This window comes from Phyllosticta citribraziliensis (assembly GCF_038025025.1).
Source record: "Phyllosticta citribraziliensis strain CPC 17464 chromosome Unknown J3D65scaffold_9, whole genome shotgun sequence".
Lineage (NCBI taxonomy): Eukaryota > Fungi > Ascomycota > Dothideomycetes > Botryosphaeriales > Phyllostictaceae > Phyllosticta > Phyllosticta citribraziliensis.
This window is the reverse complement of record NW_027117346.1, coordinates 684231-712013: the sequence shown is the minus strand read 5'-3', so window position 1 is coordinate 712013 and position 27783 is coordinate 684231. Positions and strand designations below refer to the sequence as shown.

Genomic DNA, 27783 nt, shown 5'->3' with positions numbered 1-27783 from the left:
TAGAGACAAGCTACGGCAGGCTGCCAAGTCGGCTGAGACGGTACGACGGCGGAGAATGGAGGCTGGGGGTTGCACACGCAGGCGCAGGCGCAGGCGAGGAGGCAGCAGTAGTAGCAACGGACGTACAGCGGCGGCAAAAGCGTGGCGGCCAGTCAGGTGTTGTCGAAGGGCGAAAGAGGTTGAAGGACTAGAATTTGGATCGCCAGGGTAATGTGGGCTCAGGCTTTGCTCTGCTTCTCCACAGCACCGCCATCCCCCGCGCCCGCAGCCAATCGCTCTCCCGCAGCCACACCCCATGTGACGTATGGGGAAGTGGGCGGTGCGTCATTTGTATAAAACATTGGATCCAATCTCCCTCCCTCACCCTCTTCCCTGTCACCCTGTCCCAAAGGCCTGGCCTTGACTTCTGTTGCAATTTGTCCACCTGCCTCCGTCACCTCGACACCAACGCCGTCGACCGGTTCCATCTCGACCTCCAAATCACCACCTCTCACAGCCTGACCACACCTCTCCGCCGCCATGGGCTTCTTCGGCCGTCTCGTGGGGACCATCCCGTACTTCCTCTGCTTCGCCTGCTCCGCCATCATCCTCGGCTTCTACAGCTACTTCCTTGCTGTCCTGTCCGACCGAAACTCTGTCATTCCGTCATGGGAAAAGGCCGTTGAAGGCATTACTGGCGTTGCCGTCGTCTACACCATCGTGGCCATTGTTCTCACTCCATGTCTCGGCGGCGTCCGCTTCTTTGCCTTCCTGGGCATGGTCCTCGACATTGCCTTTGCTGCCGCCTTCATTGCTGTGGCTATCCTCACCCGCGACGGCCTGAAATCCTGTGATGGCAGGAACATCGACACGCCCATTGGCAGCGGAGACTCCAATGCAGGCAACGGATTTGGCGCTGGCGGATTCGGCACCAGCAATGGCGAGCAAACGACGTACAAGACCACCTTCGGAACTGCTTGTCGATTCAACAAAGTCTGTTGCGCAGTGGCCATTATTGCAGTGTGAGCTTCTTTGTCGAGCGCCCCAGCGCAACCTGTCAACTGACACACGACCCTAGCTTCCTCTTTCTCTTGGCTGCCCTGTGCCAATTCTTCTTTGCACGTGTCCAGCAAAAGGAAAAGCGTTATGGCCCCTCGCCTGCCAACAACTACACTTCTGGCAGCGGCCGCAATCCCTTGGGATTCTTCCGCCGCAACCGCGCCAAGACGGTTGACAACGGCGACTCGACCCTTGGAGACTTTGGCGCCGGCGTTCCCGCAACTACCGTTTCGGGTGCCGAAGCCGTTGGAACAAGGCCCAGCGGCGAGACGGCCTACACGGGCTCGACAGTCGCCCCGAATAACGGCGGTACAACCAAGTACGAGCCGTACAGACCGTCAGCTCCCGCTCAGCCCATCACCACCGGACCATACTTCACCCAGCAAACTCCTCCGCCCATGTCGAATCCATATGGCTACGACAAGTCCGCTGCTCATCACAACTTTTGAGTTCTGCATGCCGCGGAGTACCGGAGTGCATGGATCGGCTTGAAATGCCTTTTTTCTCATTACATCATCATGATCACCACTGCTGGCATGCGATCATTGCGTTTTTTCGTTTCTCACGGACGGTGTTTCGACGGTGTTTCGGTGCTTTTCTGGTTTCATAAATGCTACGCAGGATACCACATTTGCGCACGACAGCGTCTGCGAATGACTAGGATGACGGCAGGGATGGGAGGAAAGGCCCCGACACGGGGTTATGCCAGGAATCAGCTAATAACGACAAAAGCACGAAAGACCAATGAACAAATATGAATCTTACAATCACTGTCATGTCGGTATCAACTGCACTGCGCAAGACGAGCGCAATCAAAGCATCCGTCCGCATCAGGAGCTACGGATGAACAAACTTTGGCCGGTCCGATTTGGCACCCATCAATTCTTGGTACCCCACCCGGGCACAGTAGCAGGCAGCAATGCAATCTGCATCTTCAGCTGCCATGGTGCACACCAAGCAAACCTTGGGCAGTCCCCAAGCATCGATCATGCAGACCTTTTGGACGCCAAGTTTAGTCCAGAGCGTCTATTGAACGCCGTCCCAAAAGCACCAGCCACACAACTCCGCACATGCTCCCAAGTACCAAGTGACCATGACACCACCTCTTTGATATCATCAAAGGCGGACGGCTCGCGGCGCGAACTCACCCCGCTCCTCTTCCCCTGCCTCTCCCCCTGGCCCTGCCAGCGGCTGCTGCAGCCATTCCGCGCGCCCGCCCCCGTCCGCGCCCCCTCGCGGCACCCCCTCCTCTTCTCCTCACCGCACCCGCCGCACCCGCACCCTCGTCGTTGTCCTCACCATCACTTCCCCGGGCCCGCGCAGCGCGCCCTCTCCCCGCGGCCACCGGCGCATCGACGCCCCGCTCTGCCCTCCACTGCTCGACAAAGCCGCGCAGCAGCGCCTCCAGCCCCTCGTTCCGCCGTGCCAGCAGCAGCACGTCGGCGGTGCTGATCTGCCGGCGCCCGGCGTGTGCCGCGAACGCCTCGAGGTCCCGCGAAGTGCTGGCAATGTGCGTGTAGACGAGCTCGGTCAGCGCGGCGATGAATTGTGGCGTTGCGTTTGAGACGGAGGTCGAGGATGATGGCGACGATAGGAGCGATGTGTCGATGTATTGCCCTAGGTGGAACCAGAGTGTGGATTTGAGCCGCTGTGGGCTGTTAGTGTGTGGCGCGTGTGGGTGGATTGGTAGGGGACGCACCTCTTCGCGCAGCGCCGCGTCCTCTTGGTCGTCGCGAGATGCCATAGCGCCGTGATGACGGTTGTTTGCAGTGATGAAGCGGTTGCGCTTGGAGTCTTTCGGTCCACGGCGGTGGCTGACCACTGTTGGGACACTGGGTTTTGATTATGCGCCCGCTGTGGCTACAAGGTAGAAGAAAGCTTTCGGCGATGCGTGCTGGGTGAGACGAGGCTAGTCGAGTTGAGAAACAAAATGTGGGGGACGCGACGAGGACGCGTCGGCCGGGGAGAGATGATGTGCGCAGGGATGTTGGGGTTAGACTGGGCGAAGGCGCTGCTGGCGTTGCGCGAGGCGCTGGTCGCGTTGGCTAGGTCACTACCTTAACTCAACCCGCTTCTTTCCTCAAGACCGTCCAAACACACTCATCAAACGGCACCCGCGATCCGCATTGCTTGCATTGACCTGTTGACCTCGCTTTGATGACCATCGCCGCCATGGCCGACGTACCACCGCGCTCGACACAGACCAGCACCCCCGGCTCGACGCCGGACATCATGACATTACTCTCCACCTGGGGCAACAACTTCACGACCCAGACACACAAGACCGTGCGTTCGTCTTGCTTCTTCGTTGATGAACGCGTCTAACTTTGACACAGTTCACCAACCTCCGCGCTCAGGATTACATTCGTCTGGTTGTCATCATCGGCGCGTACGCGCTGTTGCGGCCATACCTGATGAAGCTCGGAGCCCACATGCAGATGAAGCAGCACCAGAAAGACTCGCAAGCGACCATGGACGGTGAGCAAGACGGACGCGGCGCGACGGCCGCCGATCTACGCGGCGGTTCCAGGAGGAATGAACTAGAAAAGAAGATTGCGATTCCCGGCGTGGACAGCGACAGCGAAGAGGAGGAAAAGAATGACTGGGGCCGGACGGCGCGCCTGCGGCAGAGAAAGATGATTCGCGACCTGCTGGTCAAGCAAGAGGAACGTCTCAAGTCTCAAAGAGATGCCGACAGTGACAAAGATATCGAAGAGTTTCTCGTGGATTGAGTCGAATGCCGTGGCGGGTCGTCCGCTCCGCAGTCGGGCTGGGTGGCGTTGGTCCTCGTACGGTCAGGGTCTGCCTGGTGGATTCTTTCAAGAGCAAAAAAGAGAAGCAGTTAGGTCATGGAATGCGGTTCTTTCGTTAGTGTGGCCGGCGATGGGCGCCCCGACGCCATGTTCACGCTGCAATAGCGCGGGATCATCCGCTCCATGCTATTTGTGAACTGTTCTCTTTTGACCTCTTGCGATCTTGGAGGTGGCTAGAGCAGGGGTGGACGGCCATTCCTTACTTTCAAGGGATGAAGAATGTGTCTTGGGACCACACGAATCACCTGAAAATCTGCAGCACCCGTCCCACAGCCACCCTGAGCGATGCAACACTCCCGCCGGCTGACCAACAGACCAGTCAAGACCGTGTCAGAAATGTGCGAGCTGGCCAGAAGCAGTCCCGGTGGCTGTGTGGCTGAACATGTTCGACCTTTGCTCTAGCCAAGGCCGATTCGTCCTACTTCGCCGTGACGCGTCTGGTCAATTCCACCCTCGACGAGGCGAAGGGGGCTGAAGGATTTCTCCTTGCTGGCCTCTCTTAAGACTGCCATCTGGCTCTCGTTCCACTCCAGCATCACATCCCCATCACATTCATTCGTTTCTTGCGTCTGTCGTTCGCCCATCATGAGTTTATCTAACCACCGTTCCATTCGCTCTCTACTCCTCACGACGCTATGTAGCAGCGCGCTGCTACCCACTGTGCGCGCACATGTACAAATGACGAACCCTCTGCCCTGGGATAGCCCCAAAGCTTCCAATGCCGGCCTTCGCGACTACGACATTACCTCCCCCCTGGAGTCGAGCGGCTCGAATTTCCCCTGCCAGGGCATGACCTCGAAGCTGTCTGGTCTCACTGCCACTGCCAAGTATCAAGCCGGCCAAAACTACACTGTGAGCCTCGCCGGAAGTGCAGTCCACAATGGCGGCTCCTGCCAGCTGTCACTATCCTACGACTCGGGGAAGACGTGGAAGGTCATTAAGAGCATCATTGGTGGCTGTCCCACCATGGGCACGGCGACGTATGACTTTCAGATGCCAGAGGCGGCGCCGGCCGGCAAAGCAATCTTCGCCTGGACGTGGATAAACCACACGGGAAACCGCGAGTTTTACATGAACTGCGCCGTGGTCAACATTCAAAACAGCGGCTCGGGCAATCTGTGCTCGCTGCCCAATCTTTTTGTCGCCAATCTGGACAGCATCAACAGTTGCGTGGTCCCTGAAGGGACTGACGCCGTCTACCCGAACCCTGGACCCGATGTCGAGTATGACGGCACCGAGACTGCCTCGTCGCCGGCCTTCAAGGGCAGTTGCGAAATCCCGGATTCGACCTGTGGCGCGAGCGGATCGAGCTCCAACGCGCAAAAGCAGTCTTCGTCCAAGACCAACAGCAACAGCGGCATTGCCATGGCGGAGAATGCGGCGGCGGCGGCGGCAGAGTCGTCGTCGTCTTCGAGTTCGTCCAGCTCTCCCTCAGCGTCGTCCGCCATCAACGGCTTCATCAACTCCGTTCTGACCCAGTCTTCGAGCTCTTCTTCCACCTCGATTTCCACGACCATTTCGAGCACGAGCACCACGACCGTCTCCATCACGTCTGGATCCGAGTCAGAGACCTCGGCCGTGATTAACAACTTCATCGAGAGCGTCCTGACTTCTGGGTCTTCTTCATCTGCTGCCAATTTCGTTGAGGGCGTCTCGACTGCCAGCACCTCTTCTCCCAGCAGCACCGTTCTCGCTTCTTCGAGCTCGAGCTGCCCTCCTCGTCCGACCATCATTTCGACCTACACGGCGCCAGCGCCGGCGTCTACCTGCGCCGCACCGCTCGTCAGCTGCGACTGCGTTGCACCGGCTACCTGCTCTCCTGTCAATGCCTGCACCACCACCTGTGTTGGTGGAGGCTTGGGACTGAGCACGTTGAGCACTGTCGTTAGCAGCAGCAGCAGCAGTAAGTTCCAACACCATTCCCCAACTCTCAGCATTCTAACAAAACCCAGGCTCTTCTCCCACGCCCACCAGCAGCCCCTCCTTCTCCTTCCCACCAGTCATCACCAACCTCGCCGAAACAACGCCCTACGTCTCGACGCCTGCCAGCGACGACTCGCCCCCGACGGCCACGGCTCCGGCCACGGCAACGGGCTCCGCCCACCCTCCGTACGTGACATCGGACCCCAACGCAGCCGGATCGCCCTATATCCCCTGCACGCCGGGCGCCTTCCTCTGCGGCAGCGAATCCGCCTTCTACACATGCAACCAGCCGGCCGAGCTCTTCAACATCAGCACCGACAACGGCTGGGCGTGGGGCTGGAGCCGCCCCGTCGCGCCCGGCATGATGTGCCTGCCCTTCCTGTCGCCCGACGGCTCCCGCGACGACCGATACGTGCGGGCGCGCCCGTTCGGCGACTGCGCTGACGACGGCGACGTCCAGTGCGTGCCCGAGAGCGATGGCGGCATGGGGTTTGCCGTGTGTGATCATGGTGGGTGGATTGATATGGGCGATGTTGCTGAGGGGACGACGTGTAGGGACAGCGAGATTGTCGCTGCGTAGGGTAGGCGGCTGGGGTAAGTGAGTGAGAGAGAGAGAGAGAGAGAGAGAGAGATGTATGCGCGAGGATGTGCATCATGTGCATGTGGCTGGAGAAGAAGGCGGTCGTCGTATCCTCCATCACTGTCCCTTTCGTCTCTCGCATCGTCGTCGTCTGTCGTTATTCGCTCAGCTGTCATTTCATCATTCGCTTTCAACTAACCAACCACCACCGCCTTCACCGACTGGCCCCCCTCCCCCCCTTTGTTTTGGGCCTTTCTCACACTCACATCACAACAACATCTACAAAAGGAGGCAGGCAGAGGCAGGCAGGCAGAGAGAGGCGGTAATGAGCCACGAATTTCCCTTCCCTCTCCCCCAAGTACTTTTGCTTTTTTCCAACATTATCTACCAACACCCCCTTTATAAATCCCCCGATCTATAGCAAACCAGGTATATCTAAACGCACCCTTACTTTGTTTTCCTTTGGCTTGCAGCGGCAGCGGCAGCAGCAGCAGCAGCAGCAGCAGCAGTAGCATGCACGCATCGCCATTGCTATTGCCAGCCAGTCTTTCCAGTCTTTCCAGTCTTCGATTTTTCGCTCGTTTTTTTCTTGCGATTTTATCTTGCTTCGCTTCGCTTCGTCTTGTCCATCATTTGAGCACTGCCTTTTCCTTGTTTTCTCACCGAGGACTACTACCGGTTGCGAGTTAGCTAGCCACACAGTCGGCCAGGCAAGCAATCAATGCATTTGCACGGCCACTTCTGGTCCGTCATATGCCGTGCCGTTTCTCGTCTCCTTTCTCCATCACAACTCGCCAATCTTGCCGCGGCAGCCCTATGGCAATACACGCATGACCTCCTCTCTCCCTTGACCAGTACAGGACGGATGAGCGTGGTGATACGGCAGCGCCACGCCCCGCCACGCCACGCCACGGACCGGACCGTTGCTCGCGAGCACTCAAGTAGGTGGTTGGCGGGTAACCGGGGCACTCACTCACCCGCCGCTGGCACATGCACATGTCTGGAATGCGCGAAGGCGTGAACGTGTGGAATGCAGCCTAAATCGACGATGAGCACGGCCGGGCGAATCAGAGGGTATGAGAGAAGCTGAGAGAGGAGAGAAAAAGGGAAGGCAGGGGAAGGGGAGGGGAGGAGACACCCTACTCGCTCGCATCTACGTACCGGTGCCTACCTACATACACATGCATCGGTTGCTCTGCTGGTGGCGGGAAATGGGCGATCGGGCCTGCGAGTGCTATTTGTCTGATCTGTCTGTGTCCCTACTACCACGACGCACCCCTACTCTACTGACCGGTGAGTGAGTAATTGATTGCCTTGCCCGTACTCCTATGCCGTTTTCAATATTCCCTGGGAAATCCTGCTTCAACCACACGTAGCAAATGCGCACGCATCCAACACAGCATTCCACACCCACACATCCAAATACACCCAGCACCCAAATCATACCAAATGGATAAACTGGGACGAGGAGAGAAAAAAGCCTTTCAAGTCCCAACTACCTAAATAGAGAAAAAGAGGAACGCCCTGTGTGCCAACCCAGTACCCACAATTGCGCCGCTTACTGTGAAGACTCATTTGAATACTGTCAACGAAAAGGCCTGGAGAGATGTTCCTGCCAGCCTGGCTGACTGCTTGGAGCAGTGCGAAAGGATCGGCCAATTTCAGTGAAGTATCAAACCACGTTGATAGACTGCTTGTCCTGGACCTCTCCTGCCTCTCCCTCCCTCCGCAGACCACTGACAAAACACCCCAAAGACGAAAATGACAATATCAATGCACAAGAAAAAGAAACCCCCTTTAATGTCCTCACGAAGCCGATACCCCAAGGCCATCAAGACCACCAATCCATTTTTTTCCCCCATCATGCCCACTGCCCTCATGCAAATGCTTCGTCCAGCATAACCCACACCCCATCACCCACGATGCCCACCCAGATCAAGAGAAAAACGTGACTCACCCCAAAGCAAAACCACCCATACGCCAGCTAAATAGCTCCCTACCCAACAAACAAGCTCCCCCTCTTCAACGCCTTGCGGTCATCGGCATCGTCCTCGCCAGGCGGCGCGACGGCTTCAAACGGGCAAACGCTAGCGCGGTGGCGCTGCGACAGCGGTGCGAGACCGACACTGCTGCTATGCCGCTTCGCCGAAACGGAAGAAGATGCAAACGATGACGTCGAAGTGCGCTTGGTAGTGGTACTGATGCTTTGTCGAGCAGCAGTACTCTGCGACGAAGAGGATGAATGCTCCCCGACCGCAGCAGCACCAGAGACCGCAGCATCATCGCCCGTCGTGCCGTTGGTTGTAGGAGAAAAGAGCGAGAGGCCGTCCTCATCAGCAATAGACGCGCCGCTGAAGCCAGTGGTCATCGGGCTAGCTGGCAGGGCAAAGTCTTCGCAGTCCCAAAGCGTGGCGTTTTCGTCAATCGAGTCAAAGCGGCGGTGGCCTGGCTTGCTGTGTAAGTGGTGGCGCACATGCGGATGCGGCGCCGGGTCGAAGGCGCCAAAGAGCTCGGAGGGCGAAGGGCGGTGCGGCGAGTTGGGCGCGTAGATGATGCTGCGACGCTGCTGCAGTGGGAGACCCGTGTTGAGGGTCAGGGTCGGGGGCGTGGCGCCCGTCGTGGGCGAAGACGGTGTCGTCGACGACGATGGCAGGCTGGATGCGGTAGCGGAGAAATGTACCGTTTTCTGAATGCTGGAGCGGCGCGAAGCGCGGAACGCGCATGTCGTGTTAAGCCTGGTGGTTCCTCGATGTGTTCGTTGGATTCATGTTGTGGACGAAGCCTCCAGATACGGAGATGAACGATCGGAAAAGAGGAAAGAAAGGCGGGTGGAGTGGTGACAGGGTGGTATAGAGAGGATACAACGACATGAAAGAACATGATGTATATGTAAGACGGGGTGGAAGTAGCTACGAACGGGGAACCCACTACTGCGCGTTAAGCATACTTTGGATGTTACTCCACTTCTGCTTAAGCGTTTCGTGATCCGAATGGACCTATCACGAATCAGTAGCTGTTTTGTAGATATCGAGTCGGACAACTTACCTGTGCATGCTGCATCTTTGTCTCTACAAGTTCTCTTTCCATCTCGGAAAGCTGCTCCTCTAGGGCTCGGTTCGCGTCGTGGACTTCGGCATTCCTGGCCATGGCAGCCTCAAGCTCACCCTGCATGCGAGCCTCAACGTCGGCAGCCTGGGCGTCCACCAACTTGCGCAATTCTTCGACCTGGCCCTTGAGCGACTCGTTCTCGTCTTCGAGACGTTCGTTCTCGACCTTTGTCCGGACGAGTTCCGAAGCAAGCTCGACGTGCTCCGTGTCCGACTTTTCTGCGCGCTCTTCCAGAGTGCGTACCTTGGAGGTGAGAGAGGCGACTGAAGACTTCAAGTCGAGAAGCTCATTCTCACGCATCATCTCGGCATGCTGCTTTTCCCTCCACTCGTTCTGATACACTTGCAACATCTCGGGCGTGATCTTGACAGAACAAGCATCTTGGACGAGCCTGTCGGCGCGATATGTCTCGTTGTCGACTCCCGCGGCGCTGCCAAAGAAGCCAGACTCGAGAAGCGACTTTTGCGTTGGTGCCTTGTCAATGTAGACGTCGAAAAGACGTTCCTTGAGGAACGTGGTCAGCTGTGACATGTCCTTCATGCCCAGCAGCGTCTGCGCGTTCTTTTGCATCAGGCAGATACCAAACTTGAGAATCGCGCCTTCGAGGCCTTCGCTGAGTATCAAGTCGAAGACGCGGAGAACGAGCTGAAGCGGGAATCGGTAGGCAAAGAGGGTCAAGAACCATTGCGTGGCGTACAACTGAGGGTTGACACCGCGGCGGTGCAAATGACAATACAGTGCTGGTTCAAACTCCTCCAGCAGGCGCTCGAACTGGTACAGGTGGAGGTGGAGACCGGGCATGTCTGGAATGAACAAATCTCGGAGGCCGTACTTGTTCATCAGCTTGACCAGGAGACAGAACGCCTCTTCCTCTGGCATCTGTAAACCAGTTAGCGGCTACCCAGATCAGACGAATGGTGTACTCACATTAAACAAAAGAGGCATGGCGATGAAGTTGACACCCTGAGGGTATCCGACCTGCTCGTCAAACAAAGCATACGCTTTGCACAAGTTGAACAGCCCATCCTGTAACCCAGCAGCCATTAGATATTTGGAGTAGCTCGTTCGCGCGCCAAGGTCGCGCTTGATGGCCTTTTCAAGCTTTGCCAAGGCGGCCGCCTGTTCTGCCTTGGCCTTTTTCCGCTTCTCGTCCTGCAGCTTTGCCGTAGCGTCACTAATGTCACCGTCTTGGCCGTTGGTTGTGGGCGACGAAACGCCATTTCCGTGAGCAGTTCCGCCAGTGGTGGTCGTCGCCGGAGTCGAGTAATTGGAGTGGACCGAAGATGCTGACGATGTCACCGATTCGTTCTTCCTGACATCAGCGCTGCTGTCGTTGCGGTTCAATTGGGGCAGGTTCAACGCAACACGTTCGCGGTCCGTGCCTCGGTTCACCAGCTCCCGGTACACCTCCTCCAGCCCCTCATTCTTGCTTTGCGCAAGGACTTGCCACACGACGCCCCGGATCGGCTGAGGAATTCCACTCGCAATGGCGGCATTGAGTTCCTCGGGGCTGGTCCGTGCCACTGCCGCGGGACCTTCGTAGACGACCGATTGCCACAAGTCCCAGTCGACTGGCGCCGCCGCATCACCGTCTGGTCCGAGAGCTGTACCGGACGCCGTCCCGGGCGCAAGAGTGGGATTGACGAGAGACGTGGCGGTTCCTCCTGGGCTGGCTACGCCGCCCCCTGGAGGCGACGCTTGACCTTCACCATCGTCGGCCGGGCTTGCGAAATTCGGCGTAGAAATCTTGACGGCGTCTGGCAAGTTGTCCTCGTCCAAAGTGATTCCGGCCTCTTCCCGCATGCGTGCAAATTTGAAACGGTCTTTCAAGCTGTTCCGACTTGACCGTGGGTGACTTGTGCTGCTCGACAAACCATTGTCCTCGAGCCTGCTCAACATGAGATCAGAGCTACCATTGGTCATGACTGACGCATTTGTACCGCGCCGGCTGTTATCACCCCTAGCCGAGCCAGGCGGTGAAGACTTCTTTTCGCTGGCTCGAGCGATCCATGCGAAAGGGCTTGTAAATGTGCGCTTTGCGGTTGGTCTTTCTTCGGCAGGTGGAGGCTTGTTTTCTTGCGGTGGGGGCGGCGGTGAAAGCTGAACAGCTGGTCTTTGAGCAGTGGCCGGTATCGTCGGTTCCTCTACAGTCTTCGGTGGGGCAGACTCGAGGGTCGTGGTGCGAGAGTGCTCGGGCGACTTTTTGGCTTCTGCAGAGCATCAGCGAGTGGGTTCGTGGCGCATGTCAAAATTGAAGAGTGCGTTGGCGCCTGCGAGCACACGCGTCGGCCGCAGGCACGAGCTCTCGGTGAAGAGAGTTTGGAAACCCTTGGATTAAAGACTTGTTGGTGTGGGCGGCGTGCCTACCTTCGTCCAAGTTGACCTCGTCCATAGTCTCGGTCGAAATTTGAGGGTGTGAAGTCGGAGGGGGGGACTTTTTCCGAGGAACTTCGTCCTTGTCGTCGTCACTGGCTTCGATTGGAGACTCTGGAGGCGGGCTCGGAGAAAGATGTTCGATGGGCGTAGGGGGCATATTTGCGGGGGAGTCGGCTTCCCGCTTGTTGTTGTAATTGGCGGTCGAGGACGAAGCAGTAGAGAGCGGGCGGGCAGTCAAGGAGCGTTCGGTCGAGTTTGATCTCGCCATTTCCGTGTTCGCGTCTTCGAAGTTGTCCTGTCGACGGAAGGTGGCATTAGCGACCTGGTTTGGACGTGGGCCAAAAGTTCCCTTGCAGCCTCCTCCACGCGGGGACGGGGACTCACAGTATCGTTGTCCGAGCTAGCGGTAAGCGGCCTGGAATAATCACCGTCCATTTTGACTGGATTGGGTTGGAAGGTGGCTGGCTCTATGCGGGCGTCGAGAGCGGAGCTAGAAGATTCGGGGTCCTTGGGGCTGATGGTTACTAGTCCCGAATGGAGCTGTCAGACGGCTGTGGCAGTTGATGGTGTGACGCAGAGTCGAGAAAATGACGAGCAGAGAGCGTCAACGGGGGGTGAGTTTCATAAGTCGTGGGGAGCGTCTGGGGCGTTGGCTGTCGGCGGTCGAGGGCGAAGAGCGAAGAGTGGAGACGGAGGGTTGCTGTGGTGAGGTGTTCACCCTACGACGAGACGAGACGAGGTTTAGAGAGGCGGCGGGAGAGGGAAGCGGCGAGGGGACGTGGGCGTGGGCGTGGGCGTGGATGAGGTGTGTCTACACGGCGATCAGGGCGAGCGGCGGCGCCCTTGACGAGGACGCTCCCTGTAGATCAATCGGAGTCTTGGGACCAGAGGGACAACTGAACGAACAGACGGACAGCGTCGTGACGTCGGCGAGAATAATTGTAGGAACTGTCGCACAAATGCAGGTGGAGCAGTCGACGGCTTGCAGGCGGGCGTGCATGCTGAAGCAGTGCAGGTCCAACGCCTGCCCTCCGCTCATCGTCGTCCAAACATTTTATTTTTGAAACGGTCTAGGCAGTCAAGGCCCTGAGGTGGGTGTGGGTGTGGTCCGGAGGCGCCACGACCCCGGTTAACGCTGCCAACACTTGTCAACCACCATCCGCCATCCACTTGCCTTCAGCTGGCTGGACAAAGCCTTATTGACGCTCCATCCGCTCCTCCGCGCCAATCCACACACGCTCTGCTCACTTATCACTGCTCAAACTCTGGCAAAAGACAAAGACGCCGCTTCAATGCCAGAGCCCAGCCTCACTCATTTCTGGCGCGAGTGCGGAGCAATCGAGGATAATGCCGGCGCACCACGCCCGTTTACCGCCCCGCCGTGGGTTGCTATAGGCAGACCGCCTGCTTCCGACTCAACACCTTGCGCTGCGAATTGTTTCAGACGGGGAATTGCCTCCCGGTCTGCTCCACGACACACGACCACACCGCCACAAGCCCGGGGAATACCTGATGGCTGGAGACGTGCCAGTCCAGCCACTGCTCACGATAAAAACTTCCTCATCAGGCCGAATGGGCGAACTAGCACCGAGTAGCGCCGTGTTAATGTGCGTCATTCAGGCGCGTATCCAAGTAGACAACGTCCACTCGACCACAACAAACAAGAAGGGCACACGTGCAGTCAGGCCATTGACGACCCCGGTTTCACTCTGAGATCGGAAACCCATGTCTCGGACTCGCCATCCCACAATTCCGATCCCACGCCCCAGCGAATCACAAATTCACCGTCACCGATGTCGACTGGCACAGCCACAGATGAAATCATTCGCTGCGTTTGGCTCAACCGGAACAAGGTTGCTTGCAACCACCCTGGTACCGGCTCTATTTTTGTCGCGTGCAAGAGAAGTATCAATCCGCTCCTCCACTGCCGTCTACCCGTCCCCGCGCGCCGGCGTCCTGTACAGGATCCCCGCTTAGACTGTGTGCCGAAGACGTTAGCACTAAACTCGACTTTATAGAAGACGTGATAAGGACACTTACACCTCAGATCCCAACCAATCTTAGGCCCGAGCTTGGGCAGCTCTTCGGCGACGCTCTGCACGTCCTTGTCGCCTCTGCCGCTAAGGCAAATGACGATGTCCTGGTCCTTCTCCATCGTCTTGGCCAGTTCAATAGCCCCGTAGATGGCGTGCGCCGTCTCGAGCGCGGGGATGATGCCCTCGAGCTGCGAGATGAGGCGGAAGCCCGTGAAGGCTTCGGCATCCGTCGCCGCGATGAACTTGGCCCTCTCCGAATCCTTCCAAGACGACAGCTCCGGCCCGACACCGGGGTAGTCGAGCCCAGCCGACACGGAATGAGTCTCGCTAATCTGCCCGTGCCTGTCTTGCAAGACGTAGGTGCGCACTCCGTGCAAAACACCCTTGGTACCACCGCTGAGCGTGGCGCTGTGCCTGGCAGTGTCGACACCATCACCACCGGCCTCGACACCGAGAAGCTTGACGCTGGGGTCGTTGGAGAAGGGGTAGAACATGCCCACCGCGTTGCTGCCGCCGCCGACGCAAGCAACGACTGCGTCTGGTAGCTTGCCGCGCTTGGCAAGCATCTGCTCCTTGGTCTCGTTGCCAATGACGGACTGGAAAGTGCGGACAATGGTGGGGAAGGGGTGGGGTCCAATAGCAGAACCAATAATGTAGTGGGTGGTGGATAGGTTGACGACCCAGGCGCGGAGAGCCTCGTTGACGGCGTCGCGGAGCGTCTTTGAACCAGCCTCGACAGCCACAACCTGAGCGCCGAGAAGCTTGATGCGGAACACGTTCAGGGCTTGACGTCTGACATCCTCGGCACCCATGTAGATGGTGCACTTCATGCCAAACTTGGCGCACACCGTTGCGGTGGCGACACCGTGTTGACCAGCGCCAGTCTCCGCAATGATCTCCGTCTTGCCCAGTCTGCGGGCAAGCAGAATCTGTCCGAGGGCGTTGTTAATCTTGTGAGATCCCGTATGGTTGAGATCCTCTCTCTTGAGCCAGATATTTGCGCCACCAGCGTACTCGGTCAAGCGGTTCGCCAGATGCAGCTGGCCCGGCCTTCCCATGTAAGGGTAATAAGTTCGGTACTCCTCCCAGAACTTGGGGTCGTTCCGGGCCTCGTTGAAGCCCTGCTCCAGCTCCGACAGGCAGTCCATGAGTGATTCAGGGACATACTGGCCACCAAACTCGCCAAAGCGGGGAGGAAGAGCCTGAGGGTTGGCACCGTCGACATTGAGAGCCTCGATCTGGTCTGCAAGACCAGGACCCGAGGGAACGTCGCTGTCCTTGATGACCTTGTCCACCTGGACGCCCTCGGGCTCCCGAGCCTCGTTCACGGCCTCGACGATGCCGACTTCCCTTGTGACACCGTTGACACCGTTATGGCCGGGACCACGACCGGTGATGGATGAACAGTATTCCTGCACCTTCTTTGCACCTTCGCCAGCGGGAGCAGCGCCAAGGACATTGATAATCTGACTGCCGATGACGACACCCTCGGACAGTTTACCAACGCTGACGAAGTGGTCTCTTGTGCTGACACCGAAACCGACTGCTGCAGGAATGTTGCCTGAGTATTTGTGTACGCGGTTGAGGAGCTCGGGCAGCGCAGCGTTGAGGCTGCCGCTGGCACCAGTAACGCCCATGCGGGAGACGACGTAGATGAACGAGTCGGCAATCTTGCACAGGACGCGCATACGGGCGTCAGAGGTCGCAGGGGCAATCAGGGGGATGTAGGAAAGTCTGTCCCAAGTCAGCGGTATACTCCGTCGTTCGATCATGTAACGTACCCGTAGGTCGAGCAGAAGTTGCGGAACCTCACGGCCTCCTCGGGCGGCAAATCGACAATGATGAAGCCATTGACACCAGCCTCCTTGGCGTCCTGAAGCATCTTCTCCTCGCCGTAGCTGAGGAGCGGGTTGTAGTATCCCATGAGCATGACGGGAGCGCGGAGACCCTTTGCGCGGGCGTCGCGGACCATCTGCAGGACCTGAGGGGTGTTGACTCCATGCTTGAGCGCAATCTGTTGATTCCTGTCAGCCGCTGCCATTCGCACCCGAGTCCCTTCCTTTTCAACGTACGGTGTTGGCCTTTTGAATCGTAGGACCGTCGGCGATGGGATCAGTAAAGGGCATGCCGAGTTCAATGACGTCTGGATACCGTTAGTCAACTTGTGACGCGCTGGAACACTCGCTGCTACTCACCAGCACCACCGGCCTCCATGGCCAGCAGGACATCAGGAGTCTCCTGCGGCGTGGGAAATCCAGCCGTCACGTATGTGACGAGAGCCGCCTATTGACTTATCAGTACACCGAAATTGACCGAGACGAGAGTCGCGTGCACGCACCCTTTGCTCTTTCTTGCATTGCTGGAACGTCTTGCGAATGTGGTCGGCCATGATTGAAAGCGATCGTCCGAAGTAGGTTGGGGATCGTAGTCTGGGGGAGCGCGCAGAGGCAATTGAGATACGGTGGCAGATGGTGGAGTCTTCTCAAATCCATGAGTCAAATCGTCATGAATTTCTGCCGGGATGCCGGGGCGAACAATGCCCCGAATGCGGGACCATAGGCCGAGGCCGATGACTACCGACGCCCCGACCTGTCTAACCACCTTGAAGCTTGAATAGCTGCCCAGCCTCCCCATGATATTTTCTTTGGGGTAATCGTCTGCAATTTGCGGCGATCTGCGGATTCTTTGACAACATCTCTCCCTCAAGGACTGGTCTCCGAAAGAAACGTCAATAACATTGACGCGCTTTAACCATGTTAACCTGCTCTACATTTCTCGTAGAATCAAACAATCAACACGCGGAAGTAATGCTCTCTCGTGGCCTTTGATGCATTGTATTTTCGTTCATAGCTGATTATTCTACTACCAACGCCTGCCATCTCCCACACCCAGGACCATATTCCCAGCTCGAGGCGATGCATGGAAATGATGCAGCCGAACAATCATTCATCACAAGTTCGTCAGGTAGTCCTCGACCTCCTGAGGACTCAGCTTCCGGAAGCGCGGTCCCGTAGCGCCCTCAACTCCCTCGTATCCCAGGAGGCGGTCTTCCGGCGGGCCAACAATGCCTGCAAAATGTCAGCAAGAACCTCGCGCTCTGATTCGATAACCTACCAATCTCCACAGTATCTCCGTTCATCTCGCCCTCAATGGTCTCCTTCAAGGTGAGCAGAGCAATGTGGATTGCATCTTCAAGCTCAAGACCCTCCGTGTAGCGCTTCTCCAAGAAAGTCTTTGCGCTCGTTGCACTCTTGCCGATGGCAGTGGCCTTCCACGGGAAATAGCTGCCGCTGGGGTCGACTTGGTAAAGGCTGGGCCCGCCCTTCAAGATGCCGCCCGTCTTTCCAGAGGCCTTGGTCTTCTCCGCTTCCGACTCGCCCTCCTTGGCCTGTTCTTCCGGCTCGATGCCATCGTCCCAGCCCGCAATCAGCAAGCTGACGCCGTAGGGCCGCACACCACCAGACTGCGTGGCCTCCTGCATGACCCGTGCAACGTCCTGAACCAATATCCTCGTTGGTGGGTATTCGTTGTAGATGCGCTTGTAGCCCGTGTGCGAGACTTTGCGCGCCTTGTCGACGAGAACGCGGTAGTCGGGACCCATGCCCGAGTAGACCATTCCAATGTTTGGTGTTATTAGGCTGATCTTGGACGACGAGTGCGCGTCAATGAGCGGCGAGGACGACTTCTTCTCAGTTGCCAAAACGATGCCGTTTGTCGCTGCAGATCTGATCAGCTCTGGTTCCGTTTGGCCCGGTTGATGGGCAGCTTACCCTTAATGCCTAATGAGGTCACACCTTGGTTGACGGCGTTGAGGGCATATTCTGCGCAAGTCGTCAGCGGTGCTCTCTTCAACCACATGTTCAACCACGAATATGGTGCATACCGATCTGGACCAGCTTGCCACTATTCCAAGGGTTAGCACGTTGACAATTTCTAAGCGCTTATGACAGGACTGACCTGGGTGAGAAGGTTGTGAGCGAGAAGGAGTAACGGTCGGCCATGTTGAGCGCTTGGACGAGGGGAAAGACGACGGCGTAGAAGAGAAGAGCGATGAAGAATCGCCGACTGTGAGCGGCGTTGGAGGAAGTGAGCGAGTGGTGGAAGGCGACGACGTGTGAAGCTGTTGTCGATAGGTAGCTCAGGTCGGAGCTGTAGGCAAGCTTCCGTTACGCGGATGCTCGCGCGGGCCAAGACGGTCACGTGGGCGGCTCCGCCCAGAAAAAAGTGGCCATTTTCTTCGTCCACCTTCAACGTCGCCCCAACACCCACACCACAATTCTGCATGGTCAACTCCCCGGCCCATAATGCTCCCAGAAATGCTCGTGGGCTCAACATTCCACCTTGATCCGACCTGTATCGCAGTTTTGTCTGCACCTGCCTAATATAAACCGATCTTTGTTCTCTAGGCATCTCTCACTCGACGCCACCCTGGCCACAACTTCAAGGTTTCCCCCTCAGTGCTCTCCGACCCTTGTACTTTGTCCACAACCAACCTGCACCCCGTTCGATCTGTACCAACAAGACATGGCATCAAACGAATGCGAAGACGTCCCTGGCTGGACACACTCGCAAGACAGAGCCTATTCCACGGCTGGCGATGAAAGCTCGCCATTTGCGGAAAAGGGCTCATTCCGCCGGCGCCGACGGTCAACATCGCCAGGTAATGTCCCAGGAAGCTACGAGACCGAAGAAGAGGACTCCTTACCCAATCCGCCTTGGACCGAGAAAGAGCAAGATGCTGCCCAAGAGTCACCGAAACAACAGCAACGGAAAAGGCATTACAAACCTCGGACCTGCCGAATCTGCCTAGAGACCGTCTTGCCTACCTTTCATCCCATTGCTGAAAACCTTCCTGGTCTATTCCAGTCTGCTGCACCCAAGGTGACCTACGAATCCGAAGAAGGCCGCTTGATCAGCCCTTGCAAATGCAGAGGCTCATCTCGTTATGTCCACGACGGCTGCCTTCAAGGCTGGCGCCACGCCGATCCTTCGTATGGGCGGAGAAATTATTGGCAGTGTCCCACGTGTGGCTTCAAATACCGCTTGGAGCGGATGACGTGGGGAGCCTACCTCAGCAGTTCCGCCGCTCAAATCGTCCTGACGCTTTTCGTCTTCCTCGTGGCCATTTTTCTCCTTGGATTCATTGCTGACCCAATCATCAATCTGTACCAAAGTCCGGTTACAACCATCTTTTTTGGTACGGATTACGATACGTATCCAGTACCTTCAGAAGAGTTCCCCGTTGAAGACTTCATTGAAGGATGGCCTCTGCATTTCATCAAAGGATTCACGTCTTTGGGGCTGCTGAGTTTCATCAAATTCCTCTTGACAAATCCGCTGCGGTTGTTTCAACCCCGGATCGTTGTGCACTCCGGCCGCACCGTCCGCACAGGTAACACCGGTCGTGACAGGCTGGCAAACATAAGCTGGCTTGCTGTCGCGATCGGTGTTGCAACCTTCCTATACGTAAGTCGTACATGGCGGTATTGGAACTTTTGCTAATTGTGCAGGGTCTGTGGAAAGCTGTTCGAGTAGTGGCTCGTCGTACACTGGAAAAGGCTTCAGATCGAGTCATGGACATTGGAGGCGACGACGAAGATGACGAAGACGACCCTCCCTCAACTGCTACCGCCAATGAAGGCTAGTGAGCAGATTTGCATCCTATTGAACCGCCCACCTTTGAGCCGACACGCCACTCTACATCTCATGATGGACGAGATTCTATGACGTGTTGATCGAGTCTGTGTGCGAAGAGCAAATCGCCTCTGGAAATCGTCAAATGTCTAGACGTCTTGTCTTTGCTTTGATACCAGAGAAGCACGCCACTCCTCCGCTTCCAATGCCTTTCTCCTAACAGAACTGTGTGAGGGTATTGGCTGAGGTATCTGTGGCACACTTTCCACGTTGGAGGTCCCATATTTTCTCTTTATCGCCAACAATATACTGGATGTTTTAATTTGTTCCTTTGAAGTGAATGATTCGAGCCTTTCGGGCCGAGGTGTGGTTTCTGCGGTTGATGCTGTTTGAGTTTCGCGATCAAAGGCCGACGCGCCGTGGCTCTTGATCGCCCCCATTCCTCCCCCAACTTCGTCGCATTGCAGACCATGGCCCAAGAAGGTTTATTGAGCCATTCCAACATGGCCTGCCTGGGCTCACGCCATCCATCTGGCTACTAATTATAGCGATCAGCAGTCTGCATGTTTGGAGCGGGGCCGGCCTGGACTTCGGAAAGAAATGCAAGGGACGAAAACAACATTTCCACTCGACCCCGCTCGGAACATGTCCAGTGAAAATCTGGCAAGAGGGTCGACTTTGTCGCTGAAGACGACATGAACGGTATGAAAAGTGGACTCTACGATGCAACGAAGTACTGCGAAGCAACCATCGAGTTCCAGACAGCCGAAGACCACCAGCCAACCAAAGATCACTGGATATTCGAGCATCATGAAGCACTACCCACGTCTCCAAAGCAGCCGCATCATGACCCTCGGAGCCAACGTCGAGCCAACCGCAGCCATCAAGTGGGGACTGGCTGCGAAGACAGCGAGATTTCACCACTGGAAGCAGAAATCCTCAATGCTGTTGGATTCCAAGTAGGCCCGTTGAATGCAAATGAAGATCCGGAAACGACGAAGGTGTGGTGGCGCAACGAAACTTTGAAGAGCTTGGAAGGTGATTTTCACCACGAGGTTGAGCAAGCCAAGGATGTCGACGGAGAGAGCAACGGCGAGAAGGAAACCGAGGAGGAGGCCAAGGCTAGGAGGCAATGTGACACAGCCAAGGCTTTGGAGGCGCTGGAAGGTCGTGGCCATGAAGATGCTAGTCGTAAGTACACATTCAAGAAACAATTTTCACTGGCGACAGGCCTTACTGAGCCGTTTGGATTTATAGCAGGAAAACGAAGTGCACGCGATAGCTTCATCGGGAACGTTTCGCCACGGCGAAGGGGGTGCTGGGGTGGGGTTTGACCTGTGGATGCCAAAACTTCGTTCCGAGACAGTCTACTCTCATGGAGCTCGTCTTTCGACATGCGCTTCATTGTATAAGTGGTAAGTGTCCATTCACCACTTTCTGTCTTCATGGCTCGACTCTCCATTGTTCAGCTTCCCCGAGCTTAAAAGGCTGACCGTGGTGGACAAAGTCCTCTAGCCATTCCGGAACCGACAGAAAGGCTTCAAGACCGGGGAGTCTGGATCGTCGAGCATCGTCACATCTCGCTCAACGGCAGTCGATAGTCTGACAAAGCCGAGCCACGCACCTCCAGGTGCCGCTAATCATGTTTTCGGCATCAAGACTTGACCGATATCTTGGACCACTTCAGACGCTGCCAGAACCCCGACCGAAGATCCAGCACTGACAAGACACGTCCTGTGCGAACTACGTCCTCGGTGGGACCTTCGAAATGCTTTCCTGAGGGCACAAACTCGGCAGTATCCAAATACTATGGACATTGCGCCGCCGTCGCAACAGCAGCCAGATCATCAGCGCAACTCAGCGCTCCAGGGATTGGGAGTTTCCAGGCATCTTCTCAAACCAAGCCGTCCCGAGACGAAAGCCATATGACATCAAGCCACAGAAAGTTTGAACACCGATGGTATGGAGTTCAGCAGAGACGCTGCCAAGAAGCGCAACCAACAACGTCTGTCGCCATTTCACTTCTCGTTTTCGCCCCTTAGACGCTCTGGTCAATTTTCTCCATTCACAGACATCTCATTTGCTAGAAGAGACACCAGGAGTTTGGCCGACCTGAAGATCCTCGCAGCGTGCCGGCATGCAGACGGATTCGGCCGTTCCGTCCAGGACCCGAAAAGTATGTTTTCAAAGTGCTGAGCCGGGACGGGCATGTCGGGTCGGGTGTGTCTCCAGTCTGGATTTCTGATGAGCGGATGTCTGTCGGTTGTTGCTCGACCTTTAGGTTGGAGCTCTGTTTTGCTCTGTGTACGGCGGGGAATTTGAAACAGACGGGGCGCATGTGAGGTTACCCCTTGGAAGTGCAATGAAGTTGGAAGTGCAATGAAGGCAGTTTGGTTGAGAATCTTGCGATGGTCGGATGGGAGCTTCATTCTCTTCCATTGGATTCGAAAGAGATAGCCTGCGAGCCGAATTGATACATGCTTGTGCTTATTTGTATGGGCTACATGTCGTCGTCATCTATACATATGTCGTAAATGGACCAATGTGCTGGGTCCTCTACATCGTGACACTGGGTGATTCCAGAAAAACAACTCAAATCCGTCTTTTGTGGACAACCTCATCGCAAAATGAAGAAACCATCCGGTCCCTCCTGATCTGGTCAAACGTTCCGTACCCCTCTACTGCCGCTGTCGGAGCAAAACCAAGAACATCCACAACACCTCACCTCCGCTTCGTCCGTAGCTCCGCCTCGACCAAGGTCCACTTTCGTCCACGTTTTGATCCCTCTGATCCACCCAAACCACACAGAAGCACCCACAGCAACAAGACCCAAGAAGCCCCCTATTCCAGCCATGAGCGCGCCACCCTTTGCCCACCCCATGCCCCCTATCAACAGCCCTCGTCCCCACAACGGTACAACCACAGCCGCAAGGTTGCGCACGGCCGACGCTCCTGCTGCCGCGCTCGCCGCATGTATTCCAAAGGCCTCGACAATGTAGGTTTGCAGGCAGAGGTACGCCACGATGCTGCCGAAGCCGAAGAAAAAGACGCCGACGTCTGGGACGGGCACAGGGGCGCGCGCGGCGGCGGTGAGCGCAAACAGGAGCAGTGCGAGGGGCGTGAGGAGCGCGGCAAAGGGGACGAGCGGGAGGCGTGCCAGGGGACACGGCGGTGGACCGTTCGTCTCGACGCTGCCGAGTCGACTATGGCTGATGCTAGCGTTGCTGCATCTGCCGCTGTCGTCTTTTTTACTGCTGCCGTTCAGCGGCGTCTGGCTGTGCTCGGTTCCTGAAGTTGGAGGAGGAGATGGCGAGCGAGATGGTTGCAATGCTCCACGGTCGCATTGCCTCGGTGCGTAGCGTTTCGTGATGCACCGGTACAGGCGATCGGATACGGGGCCGAAGAGCTGGGAGCCAAGCAGCGTTCCCAGAGCGAGGGAGAGGTAGTGTAGACTGGCCCTTGAGGGTGAGAAGTGGTAGTGGTCTTTCCAGAGGTTTGGTGACGTCGAAATGATCAGATAGATGGTGCCGTAATTGTACGCTGTGTGTATCGCAAGTATCATCAACAGCATTTTAGAGAAGAAGAGCTTCCATGGCCTGGTTAGATGGTTGAGCAAATGTGCAGAGAACCCCTGATAGCGCGCCTCGTGTGCAGTGTGCAGATGCGGATTTCCAGTTTCATGTCGGAGCCTGCGTGCTTTCAGGGCGAGAAGACGTGGTCCATAGGTTTCGCGAAGGAAGAAGAGTCCGAGAATTTGAATGAGAACGTTGACAATGGAAGTTACCCAGAATGTCCAGCGCCAGCTTGTATGTTCAACAATAAAGCCACCAACTTCGACATGATTCAGTGCTGTTCTCTAGGCCGGAGTTGAAAGACTTACCAAATGGACCAACTGCAGGGCCAAGCAAAGGGCCCAGTTGATATATGCTTATGCCTCGTCCGCGCTCCTCAGAATGCCAACAGTCCGAGATCATTGCGCCGCCCATCTGAAAAGCCAGTCAGCGCGTGTTCAAACTGGACATTCCATGGACTCACGCCTTGTGTTGCGCTACCTCCGAATCCAGCAAGAAGACGAAAAACCGTAAGTTGCGCCTCAGTCCGAGAGAATCCACAAGCAGTGTTGAATGCGACAAAGATGAGGTTGGAAAAGCGAATGATGGGCGTGCGGCCAAACATTTCGGAACATGGCGATAGTACCAACGGAGCTACCGCGTAAGACAGCATGAAGATTGACAAGACCATTTGGAGTCGGTAGCCTTCTGGAATGTCGAGCTCCTGGCCGATTTGCGAAAGGGCCGGTGCGGAGATGGACGAAGAGAGAGGCGAGATAAAGGCGAATGCGGAAACAATAAGTGTGACCTGCGCTTGTCAGTGCGCTTCGATAATCGCATCAATGGCCCAACTTACACCCCATTTCCTCCACCGAGTCCAGTTCTTTGGGTTTCCCGGATCGCCCACTTCCCAGTCTACTTGATTGGCCGTTGCCAGCTCATACGAGGAAAGCTCGATATTGCTTCTGCTCAGCCTCTCGCTCGAAGTCTTTGCATCGCACGCCCTCTTTCCATCTCGCAGGCTGCAAGATGAACCGCGCTCCTCCATCGACTCGTCGCGGTCATGCGAAAAGTGGCACCTTGCTGGTGCAGGTACTAGTTCAAAAGATGTCTGTGTAGGATGGGACGATGGGTCGTCTGTTGAAGCAGGAGGCTCGAGCATGGAGGGGTTTCTGTCCGGGCCGCAGCTAGCAAGAGGACGGCAGGGAACGTGGACATTTGGGACTGTCGCTCTTGCCTTCCCTTTGAAGCCGGTATGTTGAATCCTCGGTTTTCGGGTGCTTCATGGAAGTCTTTGGAATTGATCGAGGGCGTAGAAGAGGGAAGATGGTGAACTTACGCCTGCCGCTGTTGGAGAAAGCGCCTCATCGGCAAAAGCAAACATCGGCGACCTTTTGTGTATATCAATTTAGGACGCCATTGCCGACCAGCTGATCCATTGCTTGTATTGCAAGCATTAGTGGAAGCACGCGACTGGTCAACGCGGATTTAACCGGTCCACGTCAGAAACTGGCAGGTCAACCCTGCATTTTGGCAGTTTATCTTGCTGCCGAGTCTCCCAATGCGGTAGTTTTCAAAGCTTGAATACTGCAATCTGCGGCGTAAAACACGGGGTAGGGATCAGCCGCTGTTTTCAAAGCTTAAAACCAAACCCCGCCGCACTGGTCTGCAACCAAACTGCTAGTCGCACGCACTCTTACCGCTACCACAGACTAGCTGCGGCACTTGCTGTGCCATGGCTTTCCAGCAGAAGCCTTGCGTGTTCTGGAAAACGGAAAGAATTGCGCAATGCTTTGTTTCAGCCTCCATCGTTGATCACAACCGACAAGCTTTTGTGGAGCACTGCGTAAATGCCTAGGTTAACTTAGTTGTGTGCGGAGGCGTCGAACTTGGCAAGTACGCTCGTGTCATGAGAATGGCGGAACCTGCGGCAAACATCTCAGCAAACATGGCAAAAATAGTTCCCGGCGCGTCTTTCAAACATCACTGATCTTTTGAAATCTCAGACACCTAAAAAGTATGTCGAGAGTGACATATTCCCCGCTGATGTAACAAAAACTGGCTGCCTGCGCAGTTCCTCGATGCTGGAAAACACTTTCATCATGCTTAACCCCCTACCGCAGCGATAGCGTCCCGGAAGATGGCGCACCTCGAATCTATTTCCGACTCTTCCACCGGGTAGCCACCGAAGTCACCATTACTACCCAGCAGCTGCACCTTGCCCGAGGTGACATCTGGCCATCCAGGTCCTTTTTGAGGGTTTTTGACGAAGTTGGCGAAAGAGCGCATCATGTACCGGCTCAGCTTGATTTGCTGCTCAGTTGCGCCGTCCCTAGGATACGTCCCCCATATCTCCGGGGTGTCCGCGGTGTGGTGCGCATCTCCAATGTACGGGATGTACTGCGTGTTGGGAAACGTGGCGTTTGTGACAAATCGAAAAGCTTTTTGGCCAGTAGCAGCAACTGCGCGCGTGAGGCCCTCGGCAGGGCAAATAAACTGTGCGTCCGTGTAAATCTTGGCCACAGATGCGCGAGTTCGTTCTGGATCCGGCCGCGGCGCGACGTTATAAGCTTTGACAAAGTCAGGCACCTTGCTCGGATCACCACCGTGCTGCCGGATGGCGTACTCAGCCGTCATCTTGGGATCCTGGTCAAGGACGGGCTGGTACGTCGATCGTGGCAGAACAAAAACAGCGGCGTCGTTGTACATAGCGCTGTATAAGATGGGGATGTTGGCCGCTTTTCCTTGTTGAATTCTCCATACCAGGCTTTTGGCCGTCGTCTTGCTGTCGTAAACAGGGGCAAAGCGTATCGACTTTTGAAGCATGACAGCGAACACCTGGGAGTAGTCTTGGCGGGCCATGCAGTCGAGCCGCTCCCGCGCAGTGTCTGGACACTTCAGCTCCTTGGCTAATCGGGCCCAACTGTCACTCGGCTGGAACTGGCCCGGTTCTCGACTCTGAAAGTATGCGGCTCGAAACGGAACTGGTTGGGGTGGGTATGCAACGAGGTCTTTCACTGATATGGCGCCAGAGGAGATACCAAATATGGTTACTTTTCTTGGATCGCCTCCGAAAAACATGATGTTTTTTTGGACCCAGTCCAAGGCTTTCCGCATGTCCAAGTATCCCAAATTTTGCTCCTCGAGAGGCATGTCTGGCGACATTGTGAAGCCGAGAACTGGTGACCACTGTTAGTTTTCACCAGGCAATAATTCGGGAAACGTACAGCTTGTCCGGTAGTTGAACGTAACCATGACAAGATCTTCATACGCAGCTAGGTATTTGCCATCGTAGTTGCGGAACTGGGAACCGCCGAATTCATAGTTGCCTCCATAGATCCAAAAAGCAACAGCTCGTCCACCCGGAGGAGCCGGGCTGGCTGGAGCGAACACGTTGACGTAGAGGCAATCTTCGCTATCGTCGAGTGGGGGCGTGTTATAAAGGGTTGTGGTCACATTATCTGATGCCAGTGAGCGCGGGACTTTGGATCGACAAACAGGTACAAAGAACTTACCACGATACAAGGACGGGCACGTCGTCTTGTAGTCAGTTGCCTTCAAAGGCTGTCTCCAAGAAGCCGGATCCACCGGCGGCGTAAACCGTTTGGGAGGTGTGGCAGCGTATGGAATCCCCAAGAAGCTATTCACTGGGAGACTTGGGTCTCGCTTTCCTATGACAGGACCGCATGGCAGGTCTACCCGGGGTTCTTGGGGCGGTTGTTGTGGCGGCTGTGGCGCTGCCGCGACCTGGACAATTATAACGTGGGAAAGCCCAAAAACTAGGAAAGAAAGTTTCGAAAGCATATCCGACGTGAGTGGTTGAACGAGTGACGAGCTGAAAGAGCGATAACTGGCTGTACAACAACTAAGACAAGAGTCTGTACATAAAGGTCTTTTTCGCATTGTGCACAGGACACATGGTACCGACTGCGGTCTCTTGGAGGACTCAAATTGATTGCGTTCGGACTCGACAACAAACCGAGGTTTCCAGGCTGGGCTAGTCGGGACGACGTAGTTACCATTTTCGTGGGAGCTGGTTCTGCTAGGCTGAGAGGAACAAGTCACTTCCCCGAAGAAGGTAGCGGGTCCGCGAGGATCTGGGCTGGGCGTCTTCGGCGCTGAGAGCCACGCACCAATGATATACCTTGCAAGCCCAAGGAATGGCCGTTGGCAATGGGGAAGCCCGGGAAGTTCTTGAGCAAGCAAGTCCAACTTTCATCTCGAAGAATCAGCTCTGCTAAGCATTCGCAGCTCGGGGAATGGTAGCGCGAGACTCGTAATCGTACCTGAAGAGCGGCTGACCAGGATTTCTCCAGCTCATTAAGGTCCAGTATTGCGACATGCAAGATGATAGAATAGTTGATGGCGGGCAGAGAGCTTTGAACAAATGAGCGACTGCTGCGATGATTTATTCGCTTATCTCTTGATGAAAGTCATCATCCAGGGCCTGCCATCAAGTAGTTCGAAGCGCAGGATAATGATCCTTTGACCCTTGGACCATAACCAGGAACACTTAATCCCTTATGACGTCTTTTGCAACTGTTCAGCCTTATCACATTCTGAGGCCGAGTCAAGACATCTGCCGTGACCGAGGATCGCAAACACCGAGATTTCAGTCTCCACCAGCACAAGAGCCCATGTTGTTGGAGCTGAACTGAACCATGGCTGACTACGGCAAAAAGTTGATGTAGAGCTAGATGTCAAGAGGATATTCAGAGAAGCGA

General features: G+C 56.0%; 11 protein-coding genes across 11 annotated transcripts; 4 read left to right on the top strand and 7 right to left on the bottom strand.

The window, feature by feature from the left end:
- The first annotated feature begins 248 nt into the window (after positions 1–248).
- J3D65DRAFT_631937 (uncharacterized protein) lies at positions 249–1804 on the top strand. The gene is made up of 2 exons (XM_066800962.1): positions 249–1001; positions 1058–1804. Exons 1-2 carry the CDS (start codon positions 520–522, stop codon positions 1485–1487), a joined length of 912 nt encoding a protein of 303 aa, XP_066652999.1. The 5' UTR covers positions 249–519; the 3' UTR covers positions 1488–1804.
- Positions 1794–3007, bottom strand: J3D65DRAFT_631936 (kinetochore component CENP-S-domain-containing protein). Its single transcript, XM_066800961.1, has 2 exons — positions 2738–3007; positions 1794–2686 (listed from the first exon to the last, which is right to left on the bottom strand). The coding sequence occupies exons 1-2, from the start codon at positions 2780–2782 to the stop codon at positions 2183–2185; spliced, it is 549 nt and encodes a 182-aa protein (XP_066652998.1). The 5' UTR covers positions 2783–3007; the 3' UTR covers positions 1794–2182.
- A 203-nt stretch (positions 3008–3210) lies between these two features.
- Positions 3211–3770, top strand: J3D65DRAFT_604998 (protein trafficking Pga2; the record flags this gene model as incomplete). The annotated part of the gene is made up of 2 exons (XM_066798318.1): positions 3211–3324; positions 3375–3770. 2 exons carry the CDS (start codon positions 3211–3213, stop codon positions 3768–3770), a joined length of 510 nt encoding a protein of 169 aa, XP_066652997.1.
- Positions 3771–4334: 564 nt separating this feature from the next.
- J3D65DRAFT_464361 (uncharacterized protein) lies at positions 4335–6715 on the top strand. The gene is made up of 2 exons (XM_066796460.1): positions 4335–5754; positions 5804–6715. The coding sequence occupies exons 1-2, from the start codon at positions 4437–4439 to the stop codon at positions 6352–6354; spliced, it is 1869 nt and encodes a 622-aa protein (XP_066652996.1). The 5' UTR covers positions 4335–4436; the 3' UTR covers positions 6355–6715.
- A 2286-nt stretch (positions 6716–9001) lies between these two features.
- Positions 9002–12461, bottom strand: J3D65DRAFT_464283 (GTPase-activating protein-like protein GYP5). Its single transcript, XM_066796458.1, has 5 exons — positions 12223–12461; positions 11830–12133; positions 10390–11672; positions 9400–10341; positions 9002–9350 (listed from the first exon to the last, which is right to left on the bottom strand). Exons 1-5 carry the CDS (start codon positions 12271–12273, stop codon positions 9282–9284), a joined length of 2649 nt encoding a protein of 882 aa, XP_066652995.1. The 5' UTR covers positions 12274–12461; the 3' UTR covers positions 9002–9281.
- Positions 12462–13254: 793 nt separating this feature from the next.
- On the bottom strand, positions 13255–16553 carry J3D65DRAFT_652522 (tryptophan synthase-like protein). The gene is made up of 6 exons (XM_066802453.1): positions 16213–16553; positions 16070–16157; positions 15947–16017; positions 15656–15888; positions 13879–15608; positions 13255–13838 (listed from the first exon to the last, which is right to left on the bottom strand). The coding sequence occupies exons 1-6, from the start codon at positions 16261–16263 to the stop codon at positions 13747–13749; spliced, it is 2265 nt and encodes a 754-aa protein (XP_066652994.1). The 5' UTR covers positions 16264–16553; the 3' UTR covers positions 13255–13746.
- Positions 16554–16684: 131 nt separating this feature from the next.
- Positions 16685–18011, bottom strand: J3D65DRAFT_631923 (nucleophile aminohydrolase). Its single transcript, XM_066800960.1, has 4 exons — positions 17832–18011; positions 17758–17777; positions 17645–17695; positions 16685–17591 (listed from the first exon to the last, which is right to left on the bottom strand). Exons 1-4 carry the CDS (start codon positions 17873–17875, stop codon positions 16894–16896), a joined length of 813 nt encoding a protein of 270 aa, XP_066652993.1. The 5' UTR covers positions 17876–18011; the 3' UTR covers positions 16685–16893.
- A 298-nt stretch (positions 18012–18309) lies between these two features.
- On the top strand, positions 18310–19588 carry J3D65DRAFT_464314 (uncharacterized protein). The gene is made up of 2 exons (XM_066796459.1): positions 18310–19340; positions 19385–19588. The coding sequence occupies exons 1-2, from the start codon at positions 18399–18401 to the stop codon at positions 19517–19519; spliced, it is 1077 nt and encodes a 358-aa protein (XP_066652992.1). The 5' UTR covers positions 18310–18398; the 3' UTR covers positions 19520–19588.
- A 680-nt stretch (positions 19589–20268) lies between these two features.
- On the bottom strand, positions 20269–20800 carry J3D65DRAFT_631920 (uncharacterized protein). Its single transcript, XM_066800959.1, has 2 exons — positions 20766–20800; positions 20269–20699 (listed from the first exon to the last, which is right to left on the bottom strand). Exon 2 carries the CDS (start codon positions 20684–20686, stop codon positions 20426–20428), a length of 261 nt encoding a protein of 86 aa, XP_066652991.1. The 5' UTR covers positions 20687–20699; positions 20766–20800; the 3' UTR covers positions 20269–20425.
- A 1194-nt stretch (positions 20801–21994) lies between these two features.
- On the bottom strand, positions 21995–24553 carry J3D65DRAFT_660365 (major facilitator superfamily domain-containing protein). Its single transcript, XM_066802573.1, has 4 exons — positions 23916–24553; positions 23544–23867; positions 23389–23494; positions 21995–23357 (listed from the first exon to the last, which is right to left on the bottom strand). Exons 1-4 carry the CDS (start codon positions 24219–24221, stop codon positions 22168–22170), a joined length of 1926 nt encoding a protein of 641 aa, XP_066652990.1. The 5' UTR covers positions 24222–24553; the 3' UTR covers positions 21995–22167.
- Positions 24554–25165: 612 nt separating this feature from the next.
- On the bottom strand, positions 25166–26863 carry J3D65DRAFT_556614 (Carboxylesterase; the record flags this gene model as incomplete). The annotated part of the gene is made up of 2 exons (XM_066797272.1): positions 25166–26238; positions 26287–26863. The coding sequence occupies 2 exons, from the start codon at positions 26861–26863 to the stop codon at positions 25166–25168; spliced, it is 1650 nt and encodes a 549-aa protein (XP_066652989.1).
- Positions 26864–27783: the final 920 nt, after the last annotated feature.